At 53.0% G+C, this 20,117-nt stretch overlaps 1 protein-coding gene across 2 annotated transcripts; it reads right to left on the minus strand.

The window, feature by feature from the left end:
* Positions 1-14,889: 14,889 nt before the first annotated feature.
* LOC138804860 (saposin-like protein 11) lies at positions 14,890-19,742 on the minus strand. Of its 2 annotated transcripts, XM_069989368.1 has the most exons (4): positions 19,678-19,742; positions 17,293-17,411; positions 16,587-16,648; positions 14,890-16,306 (listed from the first exon to the last, which is right to left on the minus strand). In XM_069989368.1, the coding sequence occupies exon 4, from the start codon at positions 16,139-16,141 to the stop codon at positions 15,158-15,160; it is 984 nt and encodes a 327-aa protein (XP_069845469.1). In that variant the 5' UTR covers positions 16,142-16,306; positions 16,587-16,648; positions 17,293-17,411; positions 19,678-19,742; the 3' UTR covers positions 14,890-15,157. The 2 variants fall into 2 exon arrangements, with proteins under 2 accessions (XP_069845469.1, XP_069845470.1); XM_069989369.1 differs by lacking the exons at positions 16,587-16,648; positions 19,678-19,742 and having other exon boundaries at positions 17,293-17,373.
* Positions 19,743-20,117: the final 375 nt, after the last annotated feature.

Genomic DNA, 20,117 nt, shown 5'->3' on the forward strand with positions numbered 1-20,117 from the left:
TGCCCCAGTCTCACTTCCTCCCTACTTCCGACTCACTTCTGCCCCTACTTCCGGCTGACTTCCGCCTCTACTTCCTCCAAGTTCCTCCGCACTTCCGGCCACAGTTACGGCCCTACTTCCTGTCACTTCTGGATCCATATCCTCACCACTTCTGCCCCACTTCTGGCTCACTTCCGCCTCACTTCAGCTCCGACTTCCTCCCACTTCCTATCCATTTCCTTCCTTATTTCTGCCCCACTTCCGGTCCTACCCATGGTCCTATTTCCACTTTCTTCCCCTCTTCCGGCTATATATCATTCCCCACTTCTGGGTCACTTCCGCCCCCACTTCCTCCCCACATCCTTCCCTATTTTCACTCCACTTCCGGATCCATATCCTCACCACTTCCGCCCCACTTCCGCCTTACTTCCGCCCCTACTTCGTCCTGCTTCCTCCCCACTTCCTTCCCTATTTCCACCCCACTTCTCACTTCCGGAACCCTATCCTAACCACTTCCGCCCCACTTCCACCCCTAGTTCCTCCAACTTCCTCCCCACTTCCGGCTTATTTTCGTCCCTACTTCCTCACACTTCCTCCCTACTTCCCGATTTCCACTCCACTTCCGGCCCTACTTCCACTTCCAGATCCATATCCTCACTACTTCCGACCTACTTCTGCTCCACTTCCTTCCCTATTTCCACTCAACATCCGGCTACACTTCCGGCCCTACTTCTTCCCAGGTCCTTATCCATTTCCGTCTCACTTCTGCCCCACTTCCGCCTCCCTTCTGCCTTGACTTCCTTCCATGTCCGTCTCTACTTCCTCCATTGATTCCCTACTTCCTCCCCACTTCCTTTGCTATTTGATCCCCATTTCTGCCTGTCTTCCTCCACATTTCCCCCCTCCTTCCTCCCTACTCTTTTCCCACTTCCTTCTTCCTCCAACTTCCTTCCCACTTCCAGCCCTACTTCCTCCCACTTCCGTATCTATTTCCTCAAACTTCCGCCCCACTTCCTCCCCTACTTTGTCCCACTTCACTGGGTATTTCTGCCCCACTTCCTGCCAAACTTCCTTCCACTTCCTTCCAATTCCACCCGCTCCCTGCGCACCTGCAGTGCATCCAGGTCGCTCAGGGCGCCCTCGGTGATGTCCAAGATCTCGTTTCCGTGCAGCAGCAGCAGCTGAAGTCTCGCGAGACCGGAGAAGGAAGCGTGCGTCAGGACCCGGATGTGGTTGAACCTAATTCAACAGATGAGAGGACAGGAAGAGGAAATCAGGAAACCAGACTGAAAACCAGCGCTGGGAGGGCAGGACTTTTGTTTCCGGGTCAGGGTCAATAATAATGAATCATTACTCATCATCATCTTCCTTCCTTCCTTCTTTCCTTCCTTTCCTCCCTCGCTTCCTTCCTTCCTTCCCTCCCTCCTTCCTTCCTTCCCTCCCTCCTTCCCTCCTTCCTTCCTTCCTTCTTTCCTTCCCTCCTTCCCTCCTTCCTTCCTTCCTTCCTTCCTTCTCTCCCTCCTTCCTTCCTTCCATCCTTCCCTCCTTCCTTCCTTGCTTCCCTCCCTCCCTCCTTCCTTCCCTCCCTCCTTCCTTCCCTCCCTCCTTCTTTCCTTCCCTCCTTCCTTCCTTCCTTCTATCCTCCCTTCCTTCCCTCCATCTTCCTTCCTTCCCTCCTTCTCTCCTTCCTTCTTTCCCTCCTTCCCTCCTTCCCTCCTTCTTTCCTTCCTTCCTTCCTTCCTTCCTTCCTTCCTCTTCCTTCCCTTCCTTCCCCCCTTCCCCCACCCCAGGCCTCACCCCAGGTTCACGCGCTCTATCTTGGGGTCCAGCACGTGGGGCACGGCCCTGAGGCTGCGGAAGGTGCAGTGGAGCTCGGTGGGGACGTAGCAGGCGCAGGTCCTGGGGCAGCGGGTGGCGGGGGCTGGGTGGGGGCCACACAGGAGCAGCAGCAACAGCAGCGAGGCCCAGGGGCGGGGGCCCTCCATCCTGGGGCTGGGATGGAGGGGGGGAGGCTGGGGATGGAGGCCCAGGGGTGGAGGCCCAGGGAAATGGAGGCTGGAATTTGGAGGCCCAGGGAAGGAGGCCTAGGGATTAGAGGCCAGGGTGGAGACTGGGGATGGAGGTCCAACAGGGTGGAGGATAGGGGTGGAGGCTGAAGAAGGAGACTGGAAGTTGGAGGCCCAGGGGCTGGAGGCCCAGGGATGGAGGCCTAAGGGAAGTGGAGGTCCAGGGATGGGGGCCTCGGGGTTAGAGGCCAGGTATGGAGGCTGGGGATGGAGGTCCAGGAAGGTGGAGGCCAGAGGTAGAGGCTGAGGATGGAGACTGGAAGTTGGAGGCCAGAGAAGGAGGCCCAGAGGTATTGGAGGCTGGGGATGGAGGCCCAGGGATGGAGGCCTAATGGGGTGGAGGCTGGGGATGGAGACTGGAAGTTGGAGGCCCAGGGAAGGAGGCCCAGGAGGGTGGAGGCTAGGGATGGAGGCCCTGTGGATAGAGGAAAGTAGGCCAAATGGGGTGGAGGCTGGGGATGGAGGCCAGGAGTGGAGGCTGGAGATGGAGGTCCAAGGGGGTGGAGGCCCAGGGATGGAGGCTGGAAGTTGGAGGCCCGGGGATGGAGGTTCAAGGATGTGAGGCAACCTGTGGGGGTCAGGGAGACAACAGGGAGGAAGAGGAAGGAGAATGGGAAGAGGAAGGAGATGTATCAGAAGAACAGGAAGAGGAAGAAGGACATGGACACGAGGAAGAGGAAGGGGAAGAGGAAGAGGAGATGGAAGAGGAAGAGGAGATGAAAGAGGAGATGGAAGAGGAAGAGGAGATGGAAGAGGAGACAGAAGAGGAGATGGAAGAGGAAAAGGAGATGGAAGAGGAAGAGGAGATGGAAGAGGAGACAGAAGAGGAGATGGAAGAGGAAAAGGAGATGGAAGAGGAAGAGGAGATGGAAGAGGAGACAGAAGAGGAGATAGAAGAGGAGACGGAAGAGGAGACGGAAGAGGAGACGGAAGAGGAGATGGAAAAGGAAGAGGAGACGGAAGAGGAAGAGGAGACGGAAGAGGAGACGGAAGAGGAGATGGAAGAGGAGATGGAAGAGGAGACGGAAGAGGAGACGGAAGAGGAGACGGAAAAGGAGACGGAAGAGGAGACGGAAGAGGAGATGGAAGAGGAGACAGGAGAGGAAGAGGAGATGGAAGAGGAGACGGAAGAGATGGAAGAGGAGATGGAAGAGGAGATGGGAGAGGAAGAGGAGATGGAAGAGGAGAAGGAAGAGGAGATGGAAAAGGAGATGGAAGAGGAGAAGGAAGAGGAGATGGAAGAGGAAAAGGAGATGGAAGAGGAAGAGGAGATGGAAGAGGAAAAGGAGATGGAAGAGGAAGAGGAGATGGAAGAGGAGACCGGAGAGGAGATAGAAGAGGAGATGGAAGAGGAAGAGGACATGGAAGAGGACACAGAAGAGGAGATGGAAGAGGAAAAGGAGATGGAAGAGGAGATGGAAGAGAAGACGGAAGAGGAGATGGAAGAGAAGATGGAAGAGGAGATGGAAGAGGAGACAGAAGAGGAAGAGGAGACAGAAGAGGAGATGGAAGAGGAGATGGAAGAGGAAGAGGAGACAGAAGGGCAGATGGAAGAGGAGACGGAAGAGGAGACGGAAGAGGAGATGGAAGAGGAGATGGAAGAGGAAGAGGAGACAGAAGGGGAGACAGAAGAGGAAGAGGAGACGGAAGAGGAAGAGGAGATGGAAGAGGAGACGGAAGATGAAGAGGAGAGGAAGAGGAGATGGAAGAGGAAGAGGAGATTGAAGAGGAGACGGAAGAGGAAGAGGAGAGGAAGAGGAGATGGAAGAGGAAGAGGAGAGGAAGAGGAGATGGAAGAGGAGAGGAAGAGGAGATGGAAGAGGAAGAGGAGATGGAAGAGGAGATGGAAGAGGAGACGGAAGAGGAGATGGAAGAGGAGACGGAAGAGGAGATGGAAGAGGAGACAGAAGAGGAGACAGAAGAGGAGACGGAAGAGGAAGAGGAGATGGAAGAGGAAGAGGAGACAGAAGAGAAGATGGAAGAGGAGACGGAAGAGGAAGAGAAGAGGGAAGAGGAGACGGAAGAGGAGATGGAAGAGGAGATGGAAGAGGAGACGGAAGAGGAGATGGAAGAGGAAGAGGAAATGGAAGAAGAAGAGGAGATGGAAGAGAAGATGGAAGAGGAAGAGGAGACAGAAGAGGAAGAAGGAAAACACCAACCAACAGGAATATGATCAGGAAGTCGAGAGACACAAGGAAAAAGAGACCGGGAAGACCTGCTCTGTCTGTCTGTCTCTGTCCATCTGTCTCTCCATGTCTATCTCTCTGTCTTTAGCTTTCTGTCTGTCTTTGTCTGTGTCTGTCTGTCTCCCTGTCTGTCTGTCTCTGTGTTGACATCTGTCTGTCTGTCTCTTATCTGTCTGTCTGTCTGCCTCTCTGTCTCTGTCTGTTATCTGTCCATTGGTCTCATGTCTGTCTGTCTGGTCTGTCTCTCCCTGTCTGCCTCTGTGTCTGTCTGTCTGTGTCTGTCTCTTATGTCTGTCTCCCTCTGTCTCTTATCTCTGTCTGTCTGTATCTGTCTGTCTGTGTCCCTGTCTGTCTGTCTGTCTGTGTCTGTCTGTCTGTGTCTCTGTCTGTCTCTGTGTCTGTCTCTGTCTCTTATCTCTGTCTGTCTGTTCTGTCTGTGTTGACATCTGCCTGTCTCTGTCCATCTACCTCTGTCAGTCTCTCCCTGTCTCTGTGTCTCTGTCTGTCTGTCTGTCTCTGTCTGTGTCTCTCTGTCTCTGTCTGTTATCTGTCCATTGGTCTCATGTCTCTCTGTCTGTCTGTTTTGTCTTTCCCTGTCTATCTCTGTGTCTCCATCTGTCTGTACATCTCCGTCTGTCTGTCTGGGTTTCTCTATCTCTGTCTCTTGTCTGTCCATCGATCTTGTCTGTCTGTCTGTTCCATCACTGTCTGTGTTGACGTCTGTCTGTCTCCACATCTCTGTTTGTCTCTGTCTTTTGTCTCTGTCTGTCTGTGTTGACGTCTGTCTGTCTGTTATCTCTGTCTCTCCCTGTGTCTGTCTACCAGTCTCATGTCTGTCTGTCTCTGTCCATCTGTCTCTTGTCTCTGTCTCTGTCCGACTCTCTTCCTGTCCGTCTGTGTGTGTACATCTGTCTGTCTGGATCTCTTCTGTCTCAGTCTGTCTCTGTGTGTTTTTTGTTTCTGTCTGTCCGTCTGTCTCTGTCTATCTGTCTTGGTGTCTCTTCTGTCTCAGTCTGTCTGTCCCCGTCTGTCTCTTGTCTCTGTCTGTCTGTCTCTCTGTGCCTGTGTCTATCTCTGTTGGTCTGTTCTGTCTGTCTGTCTGTCTTCCTGTCTCTGTCCATCTGTCTGTGTCTCTTCCTGTCTGTCTCTGTCTCTGTCTGTCTGTCTCTCCGTGTCTGTCCATCTCCCTTCCTGCCTGTCTCTGTGTCTGTCTGTCTGTCCATCTGTCTCCTCTGTCTGCCCATCTGTCTGTCTGTGCCTGCGTCTGTCTGTCTGAGTCTGTTTCTTCTCTGTCTCTGTGTCTACATGTCTGTCTCTTCTGTCTGTCTGTCTGTCCCTGTCTCTGTCTGTCTGTCCCTGTGTCCGTCTGTCTCTTCCTGTCACTGTCTCTACATCTGTCTGTGTCCTCTGTCTGTCTGTCTCTGTCTTCCTGGCTCCATCTCTCTGTCTCGTCTGTCTCTCTCCATCTGTCACTTGTCTTTGTCTGTGTCTGTCTGTCTGTCTCTTGTCTTTGTCTATCTGTCTCTGTGCATCTGTCTCTCCCTGTCTGTCTCTGTGTGTACATCTGTCTGTCTGTCCCTGTCTGTCTCTTCTGTCTCTTCTCTTTGTCTGTCTGTCTCTCTGTGTCTGTCTGTGCCAGTTTCTCTCACATCCATCTCTGTCTGTCTGTCTGTCTGTCTGTCTGTTCTGTCTCTGTCTGTCTGTGCCTGTGTCCGTCCGTCTCTTCCTGTCTCTGTGTCTATGTCTGTCTATCTGTCCTGGCTGAGTTTGTCTGTCTGTGACTGTGCCTGTCTGTCTCTTTGTCTCTTCTGTCTCTGTCCATCTGTCTCTTGTCTCTATGTCTGTCTGTCTATGCCTGTGTCTGTCTCTATCCGTTTCTCTTCCTGTGTGTCTCTGTGTGTACATCTGTCTGTCTGTCTGTCTGGGTGTCTTCTGTCTCAGTCTGTGTCTGTCTGTCTGTTTCTGTGTCTACATCTGTGTCCTCTGTCTGTCTGTCTGTCTGTCTGTCTGTTTCTGTCTTCCTGGCTCGTCTGTCTGTCTCTTCTGCCTCTCTCCATCTGTCACTTGTGTCTGTCTGTCTCTGTCTCATGTCTGTCTCTGTGTTGACGTCTGTCTGTCTGTCTGTCTGTCTGTCTGTCTGTATCTGACTCTTCTCTCTGTCGGTCTGTCTGCCCCTGCGTCTATCTGTTCTGTGTCTTTCCATCTGTCTCTCTGTCTCTGTGTCTGCCTGTGTCTGTCTGTCTCCCTGTCTGTCTGTCTCTTATCTCTGTCTGTTTTTGTTCTGTCTCTGTCTGTCTCTTGTGTCTGTCTGTCTATTCTGTCTCTGTCTCTTCCTGTCTGTCTCAGTCTGTCTGTCCGTCTACCTCTGTCGGTCTCTCCCTGTCTCCATCTGTCTGTCTGTCTGTTCGGTCTGTCCATCTATCTCTCCCTGTCTGTGTCTGTGTCTCCGTCTGGCTCTGTCTCTCATCTCTGTGTCTGTCTCTTGTCTGTCCATCAGTCTCATGTCTGTCAGTCTGTGTCTGTTCCCTCTGTCCGTCTCTGTCTCCATCTGTCTGTCTGTCTCATGTCTTTGTCTCTGTGTATATGTCTGTCTGTCTGTGTCTCTTCTGTCTCTTGTCTGTCCATTGGCTCTCATGTCTCTGTCTCTCTGTGTCTGTCTGTCTCTTCTCAGTCTGTCTTTCTGTGCCTGTGTCGGTTTCTTCTGTCTCAGTCTGTCTGTCTGTCCCCGTCTGTCTTCCTGTCTGTGTCTGTTTGTCTCTTTTCTCTTCTGTCTGTACTTGTCTGTCTTTTGTCTCTGTCTGTCTGTGTGACTCTTGTCTCTGTCCATCTGTCACTTGTCTCTATCTGTGTCTGTTTGTCCATCTGTCTCCTCTGTGTCTGCCCATCTATCTGTCTGTGCCTGCGTCTGTCTGTTTCTTCTCTATCTCTGTGTCTACATGTCTGTCTCTGACTGTCTGTCTCTTCTTGTCTGTCTCTGTGTCTACATCTGTGTCCTCTGTCTGTCTGTCTGTCTGTCTGTCTGAGTCTGTTTCTTCTCTCTGTGTCTACATGTCTGTCTCTGTCTGTCTGTCTCTTCCTGTCTGTCTCTGTGTCTACATCTGTCTGTGTTCTCTGTCTGTCTGTCTGTCTCATCTGTCTCTCTCCATCTGTCACTTGTCTCTCTCTCTCTCTGTCCGTCTCTCTGTGCCTGTGTCTGTCTGTTCTCTTTGTCTGTCTGTCTCGGTGCATCTGTCTCTCCCTGTATGTCTCTTTGTGTACATCTGTGTCTGTCTGTCTGTCTTTTGTCTCTTCTCTTTGTCTGTCTCTCTGTCTGTCTGTACCTGTGTCTGTCTGTCTCTTCCTGTCTCTGTGTCTATGTCTGTCTATCTGTCCTGGCTCAGTTTGTCTGTCTGTGCCTGTCTGTCTCTTCTGATTCTGTCTGTCTCCGTCTGTCTGTCAGTCATGTCTGTATCTCTGGCTCATGTCTGTCTGTGTCTCTCTGTCTGTGTCTCTTCTGTCTCTGTCCATCTGTCTGTCTCTGTGTCTCTGTCTGTGTGTGTTCTGTGTGTCTCCGTCTGTCTGTACATCTTCGTCTGTCTGTGTGTCTCTCTCTGTCTCATGTGTCTGTCTTTTCGTCTCTGTAACTACATCTGTCTGTCTCTTCTGTTGTCTGTCTGTCTGTTCTATCTCTGTCTCTTCCTGTATGTCTCTGTATTCATATGTCTGTCTCTTGTGTCTGTCTGTCCGTCTGTGCCTGTTTCTGTCACATCTGCCTCTGTCTGTCTGTCTGTTCTGTCTGTGTCTGTCTTCCTGTCTCTGTCCATCTGTCTTTTCTCTGTCTCTGTCTCTCTGTCTCTGTCTGTGTCTGTCTGTCTCTATCCATCTGTCTCTCCCTATCTGTCTGTCTGTCTGTCCGTCTATCTCTGTTGGTCTCCCCCTGTCTCCATGTCTCCCTCTGTCTGTCTCTGTCTGTCTGCCTCTCTGTCTCTGTCTGTTATCTGTCCATTGGTCTCTCTGTCTGTCTGTCTCTGTCTTCTTGGTTCTGTCTCTTCTGCCTCTCTCCATCTGTCACTTGTCTCTGTCTGTCTGTCTGTCTCTGTCTCATGTCTGTCTGTATGTTGATGTCTGTCTGTCTGTCTCAGTCTGTGTCTGACTCTTCTGTCAGTCAGTCTGCCCCTGTGTCTATCTGTTCCGTGTCTGTCCATCTGTCTCTCTCTGTCTGTCTCTGAGTCTGTCTGTCTCTTATCTCTGTCTGTCTGTCTGTGTCTGTTCTGTCTCTTGTGTCTGTCTGTCCTGTCTCTGTCTCTTCCTGTCAGTCTCTGTGTTCACATCTGTGTCTCAGTCTGTCTGTCTGTCTACCTCTGTCGGTCTCTCCCTGTCTCCATCTGTCTGTCTGTCAGTCTGTTCTGTCTCTGTCTGTTTGTCTCTGTCTGTGCCCGTCTCTGTGTCTGTCTCTTGTCTCTGTCTGTCTCTCTGTGCTTGTGTCTATCTCTGTCTGCTGCTGTCTCTCCATGTCTGTTCATCTCCCTTCCTGTCTCTGTGTCTACAGCTGTCTGTCTGTTTCTTGTCTCTGTCTGTCTGTCTCTTCTACCTCTCTCCATCTGTCACTTCTCTCTGTCTTTTCTGTCTGTCTGTCTCTCTGTGTCTGTCTGTGCCGGTTTCTCTCATGTCCATCTCTGTCTGTCTGTTCTGTCTCTGTCTGTGCCTGTGTCTGTCTGTCTCTTCCTGTCTCTGTGTCTCTGTCTATCTGTCCTGGCTCAGTTTGTCTGTCTGTGCCTGTCTGTCTCTTCTGTTTCTGCCATCTGTCTTTCCCTGTCTGTCTGTCTGTGTCTCTGTCTGTCTGTGTCTCTGTCTGTGTGTCTCTGTCTGTCTGTCCTGTCTCTGTCTGTCTCTCCCTGTCTGTCTGCACATCTTCGTCTGTCTGTGTGTGTCTCGCTCTGTCTGTCCGTCTCTGTGTCTACATCTGTCTGTGTGTCTCTTCTGTCTGTCTGTTCTGTCTCTGTGTCTTCCTGTCTGTCTCTGTTCACATCTGTCTGTCTCTTGTGTCTGTCCATTTACCTCTGTCGGTCTCTCCCTGTCTCCATGTCTACATCTGCCTGTCTCATATTAGTCTGTCTGTGTCTGTCTGTCTGTCTGTCTCTATCTTCCTGTCTCTGTCTGTCTCTTTTCTCTCTCCATCTGTCACTTGTCTCTGTCTGTCTGTGTCTGTCTGCCCGTCTCTCTGTGCCTCTGTATATCTGTCTCTATGTCTATCTGTCTCGGTGCATCTGTCTCTCCCTGTCTTGTCTCTCTTCTGTCTCTTTGTCTGTCTGTCTGTCTCTCTGTGTCTGTCTGTGCCAGTTTCTCTCACGTCCATCTCTGTCTCTCTGTCTCCGTCTCTGTCTGTGCCTGTGTCCATCTGTCTCTTCCTGTCTCTGTGTCTCTGTCTATCTGTCCTGGCTCAGTTTGACTGTCTGTGCCTGTCTGTCTCTTCTGTCTCTGTCTCTCTCTCAGTCTCTGTGTCTCTGTCTGTCTGTATGTCTGTCTGTGTGTCTGTCTGTCCTGTCTCTGTCTCTCCCTGTCTGTCTGCACATCTTGGTCTGTCTGTCTGTGTCTCTCTCTCTCTCTGTGTCATGTCTGTGTCTGTCTGGCTGTCTGTCTACATCTGTCTGTGTATCTCTTCTGTCTGTCTGTCTGTTTCTGTCATTGTCCATCCCCCCTTCCCCCTCCCCAGGACTAAATACTAAGTACTCAGCACCCCATTTCCCCCTGGCTTCCTATCACCCATCACCCTCCTCCTCCTCCTCCTCCTCTTCCTCCCACCTCCATCAGCCCCCCCTCCCCAGGACGCGAACCCGGGGCCGGAGCTCCTCACCTACCTTTCCAGGTTGGGGGGTTCACTGGAGATCCGGGTCTCTCGGTTGGTCCTGGGGGGGGGTGGGGAGAGGGGGTGGAGGTGGCTTTGAACCACGATCCTCCAGATCTCAGCCTCCTGAGCAACAAGGAAGGCTTGGCGAAGAATATGCCAACGACCGTCACCACCACAGTAACAAGAACAACAACAACAATAACCATTGTGACAATAATAATAACTATAATAACAATAGCAATGACAATAATAATCATGACAACAATAACAACTATAATAACAATAACAATGACAATAATAACAACGATAACAATAATAACCATAATACCCATAATAGTAATAACCATGGCAACAATAATAACTATAATAATAACAATGACAACAACAATAACAATAATAACCATCATGACAACAATAGCAGTAACCATAATAATAACCATCACCATAGTAACAATAACAACAATAACAATCATAACAATAACCCAAACATCATGACAACAATAACAATAATAACCACAATACCCATAATAGTAATAACCATGACAATAATGATGATCATAACCATCATATTAACAATAACAGTAACAACCATGATAGTAAAAACAACAATGTCAATAACAGTAATAATAATAACTATGATGAGAATAATAGTAATAACAATGAGGAGGAAGGAAAGGAGGAGGAGGAGGAGGAAAAGAGGAGGAAAAGGAGGAGGAAGAGAATGGGTTGGACCAGCCACAGGGGGCGTGGCTTCATGGATGGATGAATGGGTGGATGGATGGGTGGGTGGGTGGGTGGATGGATGGATGGGTGGATGAATGGATGGATGTGTGGATGAATGGGTGGATGGATGGGTGGATGGATGGATGGGTAGATGGATGGATGGATGGGTGGATGGATGGGTGGATGGGCAGATGGATGGATGGATGGATGGGTGGTGGATGGATGGATGGGTGGGTGGATGGGTGGATGGGTGGGTGGGTGGGTGGATGGATGGATGGATGGGTGGATGGATGGGTGGATGGGTGGGTGGATGGATGGATGGGTGGATGGATGGATGGATGGATGGGAGGATGGGTGGATGGATGGATGGGTGGATGGATAGGTAGATGGATGGATGGGTAGATGGATGGATGGATGGGGAGGAAGAGGAGGAGGAGGAAGAGAGGAAGAGGAGAAGGAAGAAGAGAAAGAGGAGGAGGACAGGAGAAAGAGGAGGAGGAAGAGGAGGACCATGACACCCTGCACCCCTAAGGTGGGTTTTCCATTACCTCTGGGCCCTGGGACCCTGGTACCCCAGATTCCTGTGACCTGTGACCCCTGCACCCCCTGAACTCTGCACCCCAGGACCTTTGCTCCCTGGGCTTTTCCCCTCTGAACTTGGGGGAACCTAGGACCCAGGACCCCCGTGACAGATGCCTTCCCTCACCCCCCAGATTGGTGACCTCTGATCCCTGCACCCCTGAACTTCCCATTCCCCCTCTTCCTGACTCCCTTACCCCTGAACTTTGCACCCCAGGGCCTTGGCTCCCTGATCTTGCCCATGTCCCAGGTGTCCGCCCTCCCCTGACCTCTGTCTCCCCCCTCCTTGACCTTTGAACTCCTTTGCTGGCTGCACCCCAGGACCTTTGCTCTCTGGGCCTTTGACCCCCTCTTCCCAGGAATCCTTGTGCTTTCCCCCCAATGAACTTTGGGGTCCTGGGAACCCCAGGATTGACCATGTTTCCCCCTGCATCTCCCTGACCCCTAACCTCTCCTCCTTGACCCCCAGAACCCCCAAATCCCTACACCTCCCCCTTTCCCCCCTCTCAGGATCCCCTGTACCCCAAGATCCCCTCACCCCCCTCCACCCCTCGTCCAGGCCCCCTCACCTGGTCTGTCTGTCTGTCTGTCTGTCTCTCTGTCCTGTGTCTCCAGACAGCACAGCACAGCTTGCGGGCTCCTCTTTTATCCGCCCAGGCCCAGATGTCCCCATCCTGCCACGCTGCGGCCTGAGCCTCAGCTCCGCCCCACACAACCTGGGCTGAGGGGGGGTGTCAGTGGGAAAAGGAGGGAGGGGAAGCAGGGAAGAAAAAGAGGGGGTGGGGGTCGGGGAGAGGGGGATGGGGAGACCCTGAATCCCCCCCACCAGGCCAGGCTGGGAAGGGGGGGATGCTGGGGAGGGGGAGGGAGAAACGGCCTAAGAGAAAGTTCTGGAAGGAAAGAGAGAGGAGGAGGAGGAGGAGGAGGAGGAGGAGGAGGGGAGAGGAAGGGGAAAAGGCCGGACCTGTGGGGTGGGGGGCACAGAGCTGAGAAAGAGGGGGTGTGGGGGGGCGGGGGAGGAGGGGGGATAGACAGACAGACAGACAGAGAGGAAACGCAGCCAGAAAGACAGAGGAATGGAGTCAGAGACAGACACACAGACAGACACACAGATAGACAGAGAGAGACAGAGAGACAGAGACAGACAGACACACAGACAGGCAGATAAACAGGGACAGACACACAGAGAGACAGAGAGGGAAAAATAGACAGACACAGAGAGACAGACAGAGAGATACAGAAATACAAATATAGACAGACAGACAGAGACAGACAGAGAGACAGACAGACAGACACAGAGAGAGATGAACAGACAGACAGACTCAGAGAGACAGAGACAGAGAGAATAACAGAGGGACAGACAGAGACAGAGAGACAGACAAAACACAGACAGAAACAGATAAACAGAGAGAGACAGAGACACAGAGAGACACACAGACAGAGAGAGATGGAGAGACAGACACAAATACAGAGAAACACAAGAGACAGACAGACACACAGAGAGGCAGATGAACAGGGACAGACACAGACAGAGAGAGAAAAATAGACAGACAGACACAGACAGACAGACAGAGAGATACAGACAAATATAGAGACAGACAGAGACACACAGAGAGATACAGACAGATAAATATAGAGACAGACAGACAGAGACAGAGAGAGAGACAGACAGACACAGAGACAGAGAGAGAGAGATGAACAGAGACAGACATGGACAGAGAGACAGATACAGAGACAGACAGACACAGATAGACAGAGACAAACAGATACAGAGACAGACGGACACAGAGAATGACAGATGGACAGACAGAGACAGAGACAAACAGACAGAGAGAGACAGATGAACACAGACAGACAGACTCACAGACATAGACAGACAGATGGACACAGAGAGACAGAGACAAATACAGAGAAACACAAGAGACAGACAGACACACAGAGAGGTAGATGAACACGGACAGACACACAGACAGAAACAGAAAAATAGACACAGAGTGATAGGCAGAGAGATACAGACAGACAGACACAGAGAGACAGATGAACAGAGACAGACATACAGAGACAGACATGGACATAGAGATAGACAAAGAGACAAATAGAGACCGAGAGACACACAGACAGGGACAGACAGACAGACAAAGAGACAGAGACAAATATATAGAGAGAAACACAGAGAGACAGATGAACAGAGACAGTCAGACACAGAGAAAGACAGACACACAGATAGAGAAAGACAGAGACAGACAAACACACAGATACAGGGACAGACAGACAGAGACACAGACACAAACACAAAAAAATGGAGTCAGAGACAGACAGACAGACCCAGAAAGAGACAGAGAGACAGACAGACAGACACAGACAGAGACAGACAAATGGACAGAGAGACAGACAGACACAGACAGATAACCAGAGACAGACAGACACAGACAAAGACACAAATGGACATAGAGACAGAAAGACAGACACAGAGATAAACAGACCGACGGAGAAACAGACAGACAGAAAATGACAAAGAGAAATAGAGACAGACAGAAATAGAGATAGACAGACAGACAGACAGACACAGAGAGACAGATGAACAGAGACAGACAGACAGACAGACAGACAGACAGACAGACAGACAGACAGACAGAGAAATAGACAGAGAAACAGACAGACAGATGGACAGACAAATGGACAGACAGAGGCAGACAGAGAGACAGACAAATGGACAGACACAGAGAGACACAGAGTCAGACAGGGACAGACAGACGTACAGACAGAACCATACAGACAGAGAAACGGTAAAAGAGAAAAAAGGAGTCAGAGACAGACAGACGGATGGACAGACAGACAGAGACAAATACAGAGTGAGACATAGACAGAGAGACAAACGGACAGAGACAGATAGAGTTTGAGACACACAGAGAGACAGATGAAGACAGACAGACACACAGAGAGACCGACAGACGAACAGACAGAGACAGACACAGAAAAATACAGAGAAACACAGAGACAGACAGACAGACACACAGAGACAGATGAACAGACACAAACAGAAACAGACAGAAAAATGGAGTCAGAGACAGACAGACAGACAGACAGAGACAGAAAGAGACAGAGACAGACATAGCTAGCCAGACAGACAGATGAACAGAGGCAGAGACAGACAGACAGAGACAGACAGACAGATACAGAGACAGACACACAGAGACATAGAGACAAATAGACAGAGACAGAGTGACAGACAAACAGACTGCAAAACAGAAAGAGACACAGAGACAGACAGAGACAGAAATACAGAGACTCACAGAGACAGACAGAAAGACATAAGAAGGAAGGAAGGAGAGAAGGAGGGAAGGAAGGAAGGAAGGAGGGAAGAAGTGGAGGGAATGAAGGAAGGAGGGAAGGAAGGAAGGAGGGAAGGAGTGGAGGGAACAAAGGAAGGAAGGAAGGAAGGAGTGGAGGGAATGAAGGAAGGAAGGAGGGAAGGAATGAAGAAAGGAAGGAGGGAAGGAGGGAAGGAAGGAAGGAAGGAAGGAGGGAAGGAAGGAAGGAAGAGGAGGAAGGAAGGAAGAGGAGGAAGAGGAGGAGGTGGAGCAGCAGCAGCCACAGTGGGAGGAGGAGGCGCAGGCTTTTCCCACATCTTGGTCTCATTTCCTGCTAATTCCTTCCAGATGTTTCCAGCTTCCTCCAGGCCATGATTCATGCGGGGCCTGCAGGAGAAAAAAAGCCACAGCAGCAGAGGCTTCCAGTTTCCCTGCGCCCCTCCTCCCCCCACCCAGCTGCTGTTCCACGTTGCACACAGGAAGGACTCATCCATCAGCACCCAGCATGGGTGCTGTGGGCCCCGAGCTCGGTGCTTCTCCTAGGCCCTGGGTTGGACCAGGGAGGAAGGAAGGAAGGAAGGAAGGAAGGAAGGAAGGAAGGAAGGAAGGAAGGAGGGAAGGAAGGAGGGAAGGATTGGAGGGAAGGAAGGAAGGAGGGAAGGAGGAAAGGAAAGAAGGAGGGAAGGAGGGAAGGAGGGAAGGAAGGAGGGAAGGAAGGAAGGAAGGAGGGAAGGAGGGAAGGAAGGAAGGAAAGAAGGAAGGAGGGGAGGGAAGGAAGGAAGGAAGGAAGGAAGGAAGGAAGGAAGGAGGACAGGAGAGAAGGAAGGAGGGAAGGAAGGAAGGAAGGAAGGAGAGGAGGAGGGAAGGATTGGAGACAAGGAAAGAAGGAAGAAGGGAAGGATTGGACACAGGAAAGGAAGGAGGAAAGGAAGGAAGGAAGGAAGGAAAGAATGAAGGAAGGAAGGAAGGAAGGAAGGAAGGAAGAAGGGAAAGAGGGAATGATTGGAGAGAAGGAAGGAGGAAAGGAAGGAAGGAGGGAAGGAGGGAAGGATTAGAATGAAGGAAGGAGGGAAGGAAGGATGGAGGGAAGGAAGGAAGGAGGGAAGGAAGGAAGGATTGGAGGGAAGGAAGAAGGAAGGAAGAAAGGAAGGAAGGAAGGAGTGAAGGAAGGAAGGAAGGAGGGAGGGAGGGAGGGAAGGAAGGAAGAAAGGATAGAGGGAAGGAAGGAAGGATTGGAAGGAAGGAAGGAGGGAAGGATTGGAGGGAAGGAAGGAGGAAGGAAGGAAGGAAGGAGTGAAGGAAGGAAGGATTGGAGGGAAGGAAGGAGGAAGGAAGGAAGGAGGGAAGGAAGGAAGGAAGAAGGGAAGGAAGGAGGAAGGAAGGAGGAAGGAAGGAAGGAAGGAGGGAAGGAAGGAAGAAAGGATGGAGGGAAGGAAGGATTGGAAGGAGGGAAGGAAGGAGGGAATTCATTCATTCATTATTCATTTCCTCCATTCCCCCTCCCCCTCCCCCCTTCCAGGAAGTTTTGGGCGGATTTCCAGGCGTTGAGAAGAGGAAGCCATTGGCTGGGTTCTGGTTGAGTCTGACACACACACAGGAAATCCATCAGCAATTTGTTCCAGAAGCTTCTAGAAGCTTGGTTGGGGCGGGGGGGGGGGGAAGGGAAAGACAAACCATGCACATGAGCTAATCATCATAATAAATCAACAACAACAACAACAAGAACAAGAATAGTCAAGGGACCCTGGACCAGTCACCGCAAAGGATCATGGGAAGGGGTGATGTCATCATCCATCCTCAACTTCTCCCATGGAGGAGAATCCCAAGGGATGAACGTAACTGGGTCCCAGATGTTGGGGAGAATGGGGGGGGGAGGAAATAGAAACCAGCCCCAGCCCTGGCTTCTTTCTAGAACCTTCCATGGGTTGTCCTGGAAGCGTCTCAAGTCCTTAGATCAAACAGATCCCCTGGGAAAACCTATCATCAATAGACCATGAGAGGATAAGTATCAATACCAACACCAATACCAATATCATCAATACCCTCCTTCCCTCCCCCCTCCCCCCAAAATTATTCCTGGGCCAAGGAAGGGGGGTGGGAGGGTTGGGGTGTGTCTGGGTGGAGGGAACGCCTGCCTGGGGAATGTGCTGAGTTATTCTGAAACCTGGAGCTTTCTGGGACCTTCTGGAACCTTGGGGGAACTTTCTGGAACTTTCTGGATGGATGGATGGTGGATGGATGGGTGGATGGATGGGTGGGTGGATGGATGGATGGGTGGATGGGTGGATGGATGGATGGGTGGATGAGTGGATGGATGGGTGGATGGATGGATAGGTGGATGGGTGGCTGGATGGGTGGTTGGATGAGTGGATGGGTGGATGGGTGGATGGATGGATGAGTGGATGGATGGATGGGTGGGTGGATGGATGGAGGATCGATGGGTGGATGGATGGGTGGGTGGATGGATGGATGGGTGGATGGATGGAGGATGGATGGGTGGATGGATGGATGGGTGGATGGATAGGTGGATGGATAGATAGGTGGGTGGATGGATGAGTGGTTGGATGGATGGGTGGATGGATGGATGGATGGGCGGCCCCCATCATTGCTGGTCCGCTCACCTGCAGGAAGGCCAGTGCGCACACGATCTTGGCGGGCGCGCAGGTAGCTGAGGAGTTCGCCACCAGGCACGTAGTCCATCATCCTGTACATCCAGCGGTCATCGCGCCACGTGGAGAACCTGGGATGGGGTCAGGGGGTGGGAAAGGACACACACGTGAGGTGCTAGGTGCTTGCTGATTATCCAGAGTCCCTGTGGAGAAGTGCTGGGTGCTTGGTACCTGTCCTGAGTTAGTAATAGGCAGGTGCTGGGTGCTTGGTACCTGACTCATGTAAACAGTAGGGAGGTGCTGGGTGTGAAGTCCCGTTCCTGGGTCACCATGGGGAGGTGCTGGGTGCTTAGTTCCTATCCTCGGTCTCCATGGAGAGGTGCTCAATGCTTAGGTTCAGTCCTTGTTCCCCAGGTGGTGGTGCTGGGTGCTTAGTTCCAGTTCTGGGTTACTCTGAGGAGGTGCTGGTTGCTTAGTCCCTGTCCTGGGTCATCATGGGATGGTGCTAGGTTCTCAGTACCTCCCCTGGGTCACCATGGGGAGGTGCTGGGTGCTTAGTCCCAGCCCTGCGTCATCATAGGATGGTGCTGGGTGCTTAGTCCTGGTCCTGGGTTACTCTGAGGAGGTGCTGGTTGCTTAGTCCCAGCCCTGGGTCGTCATGGGATGGTGCTGGGTGCTTGGGAATCATCCTAGGTCACTATGATGAGGTGTTGGGTGCTTAGTCCCAGCCCTGGGTTACTATGGGGTGGTTCTGGGTGCTTGGGGATCATCCTGGGGAGGTACTGGGTGCTTAGTTCCTGTCTTGGGTCATTATGGGATGGTGCTGGGTGCTTGGGGGACATTGTGAGTCACTATGGGAAGGTGCTGGGTGCTTAGTCCCCACTCTGGGTCACCATGGGGACGTGCTGGGTGCTTAGTCCTGGCCCCGGGTCACCCTGGGATAGTGCTAGGTGCTTAGTCCCAGCCCTGGGTCATCATGGGATAGTGCTGGGTGCTTAGTCCTGGCCCTGGGTCACCATGGGGAGGTGATGGGTGCTTAGTCCTGGTCCTGGGTCACCATGGGGAGGTGCTGGGTGCTTAGTCCCTGCCCTTGGTCACCATGGGGAAGTGCTGGGTACTTACTCCTGGATCTGGGGAACCATAGGGAGGTGCTAGGTGCTCAGTCCCCATCCTGAGTCACTATGGAGAGGTGCTGGGTGCTCAGTCCCCAACCTGAGTCATTATGGGGAGGTGCTGGGTGCTTAGTCCCCACTTTGGGTCACCATGGGGAGGTGCTGGTTGCTCAGTCCCTGGGTCATCATGGGGAGGTGCTGGGTGCTCAGTCCCTCCCCTGGGTCATCATGGGGAGGTGCTGGGTACTTAGTCCTGGCCCTGGGTCACCATGGGGAGGTGCTGGGTGCTTAGACCTGGCCCTGGGTCACCATGGGGAGTTGCTGGGTGCTTAGTCCCCATCCTGGGTTACCATGGGGAGGTGCTGGGTGCTTAGTCCTGGCCCTAGGTCACCATGGGGAGGTGCTGGGTGCTTAGTCTTGGTCCTGGGTCACCATGGGCAGGTACTGGGGGCTTATTCCCCATCCTGGGTCACCATGGGGAGGTGCTGGGTGCTCAGTCCCCATTCTGGGTCACCATGGGGAGGTGCTGGGTGCTTACTGCTGGATCTGGGGCACCTTAGGGAGGTGCTGGGTGCTCAGTCCCCATCCTGAGTCACTATGGGGAGGTGCTGGGTGCTGAGTCCCCACTTTGGGTCACCATGGGGAGGTACTGGGTGCTCAGTCCCTGCCCTGGGTCACCATGGAGAAGTGCTGGGTGCTCAGTCCCTGAGTCACCATGGGGAGGTGGTGGGTGCTAAGTCCCTGCCTTGGGTCACCATGGGGAGGTGCTGGGTGCTCAGTCCCCAAAGCCAGGGCACCCAACGGCCTGGTTCCTGCCAGGCCACGCCCCCCAGGCCAGCCATCCAATGGCAGCACGCCCAGGCCACGCCCTCAAAGCCAGACTACACAATAGCATCACTGTTGCCAGGCCACGCCCCCCCAGGACCAGCCGCCCAATGGCCTTACTTCCAAGCCATACCCCCAAAGCCAGGACCCTCAATAGCCTAGTTCCTGCCAGGCCATGCCCCCTAGGCCCAGCGGCCCAATGGCCTTACTTCCAAGCCACGCCCCCCAGCCCAGCCGACCAATGGCATTACGTCCAGCCGCCCAATGGTGTCTTTCCAGGCCACGCCCCCAAACCCCAGCGGCCCAATGGCCTCTGTTCCAGGCCACGCCCCCCACTGACTCTCCTGTCAGCTCCACGCCCTTCAGGCCACGCCCACCGCGACGCCACGCCCATCAGAAAGCCACGCCCTCCCGCGTCCCCGCCTCTTAAAGGAGCCTCGTCCCGGAGGCCTCCACGCACCGACGGTGACCCGGGGGCCGCCCGGGTCGGCGTCCTCGGAGGTCCTGCGCGCTTCCGCTTCCGCTTCCGGATCCAGACGGCCTAGTGGTGGCCATGGCGGCGGCGGCGGCGACGCTCCGCGGCCCCGCTACGGCTGCATTTCCGGGCGCGGCCGCCGGCGCCGTCGCATCGATGTCATCAGCCGGCGCCAAGACGCGGGCACGCATGCGCGCGCTCTCGGCGGAGCGCCACTGCGCATGCACATAGGGTTAGCGGGGGAGGGGCCGAACGCTCCCAGCGGAGAGCCATGGCGCATGCGCAGAGGGTTCTTCAGCGGGGACAGGCTGAGCCGGCCTGGCGGAGCGCCATTGCGCTTGCGCACAGGGTTAGGCAGCTGGGAGGGGCTGAGCCAGCCTGCGCCAATGCGCATGCGCACAGGGTTCGTCAGCAGGGAGGGGCCT

The sequence above is a fragment of the Dipodomys merriami genome, unplaced genomic scaffold (assembly GCF_024711535.1).
Source record: "Dipodomys merriami isolate MVZ:Mamm:240054 unplaced genomic scaffold, mDipMer1.0.p SCAF_377, whole genome shotgun sequence".
Lineage (NCBI taxonomy): Eukaryota > Metazoa > Chordata > Mammalia > Rodentia > Heteromyidae > Dipodomys > Dipodomys merriami.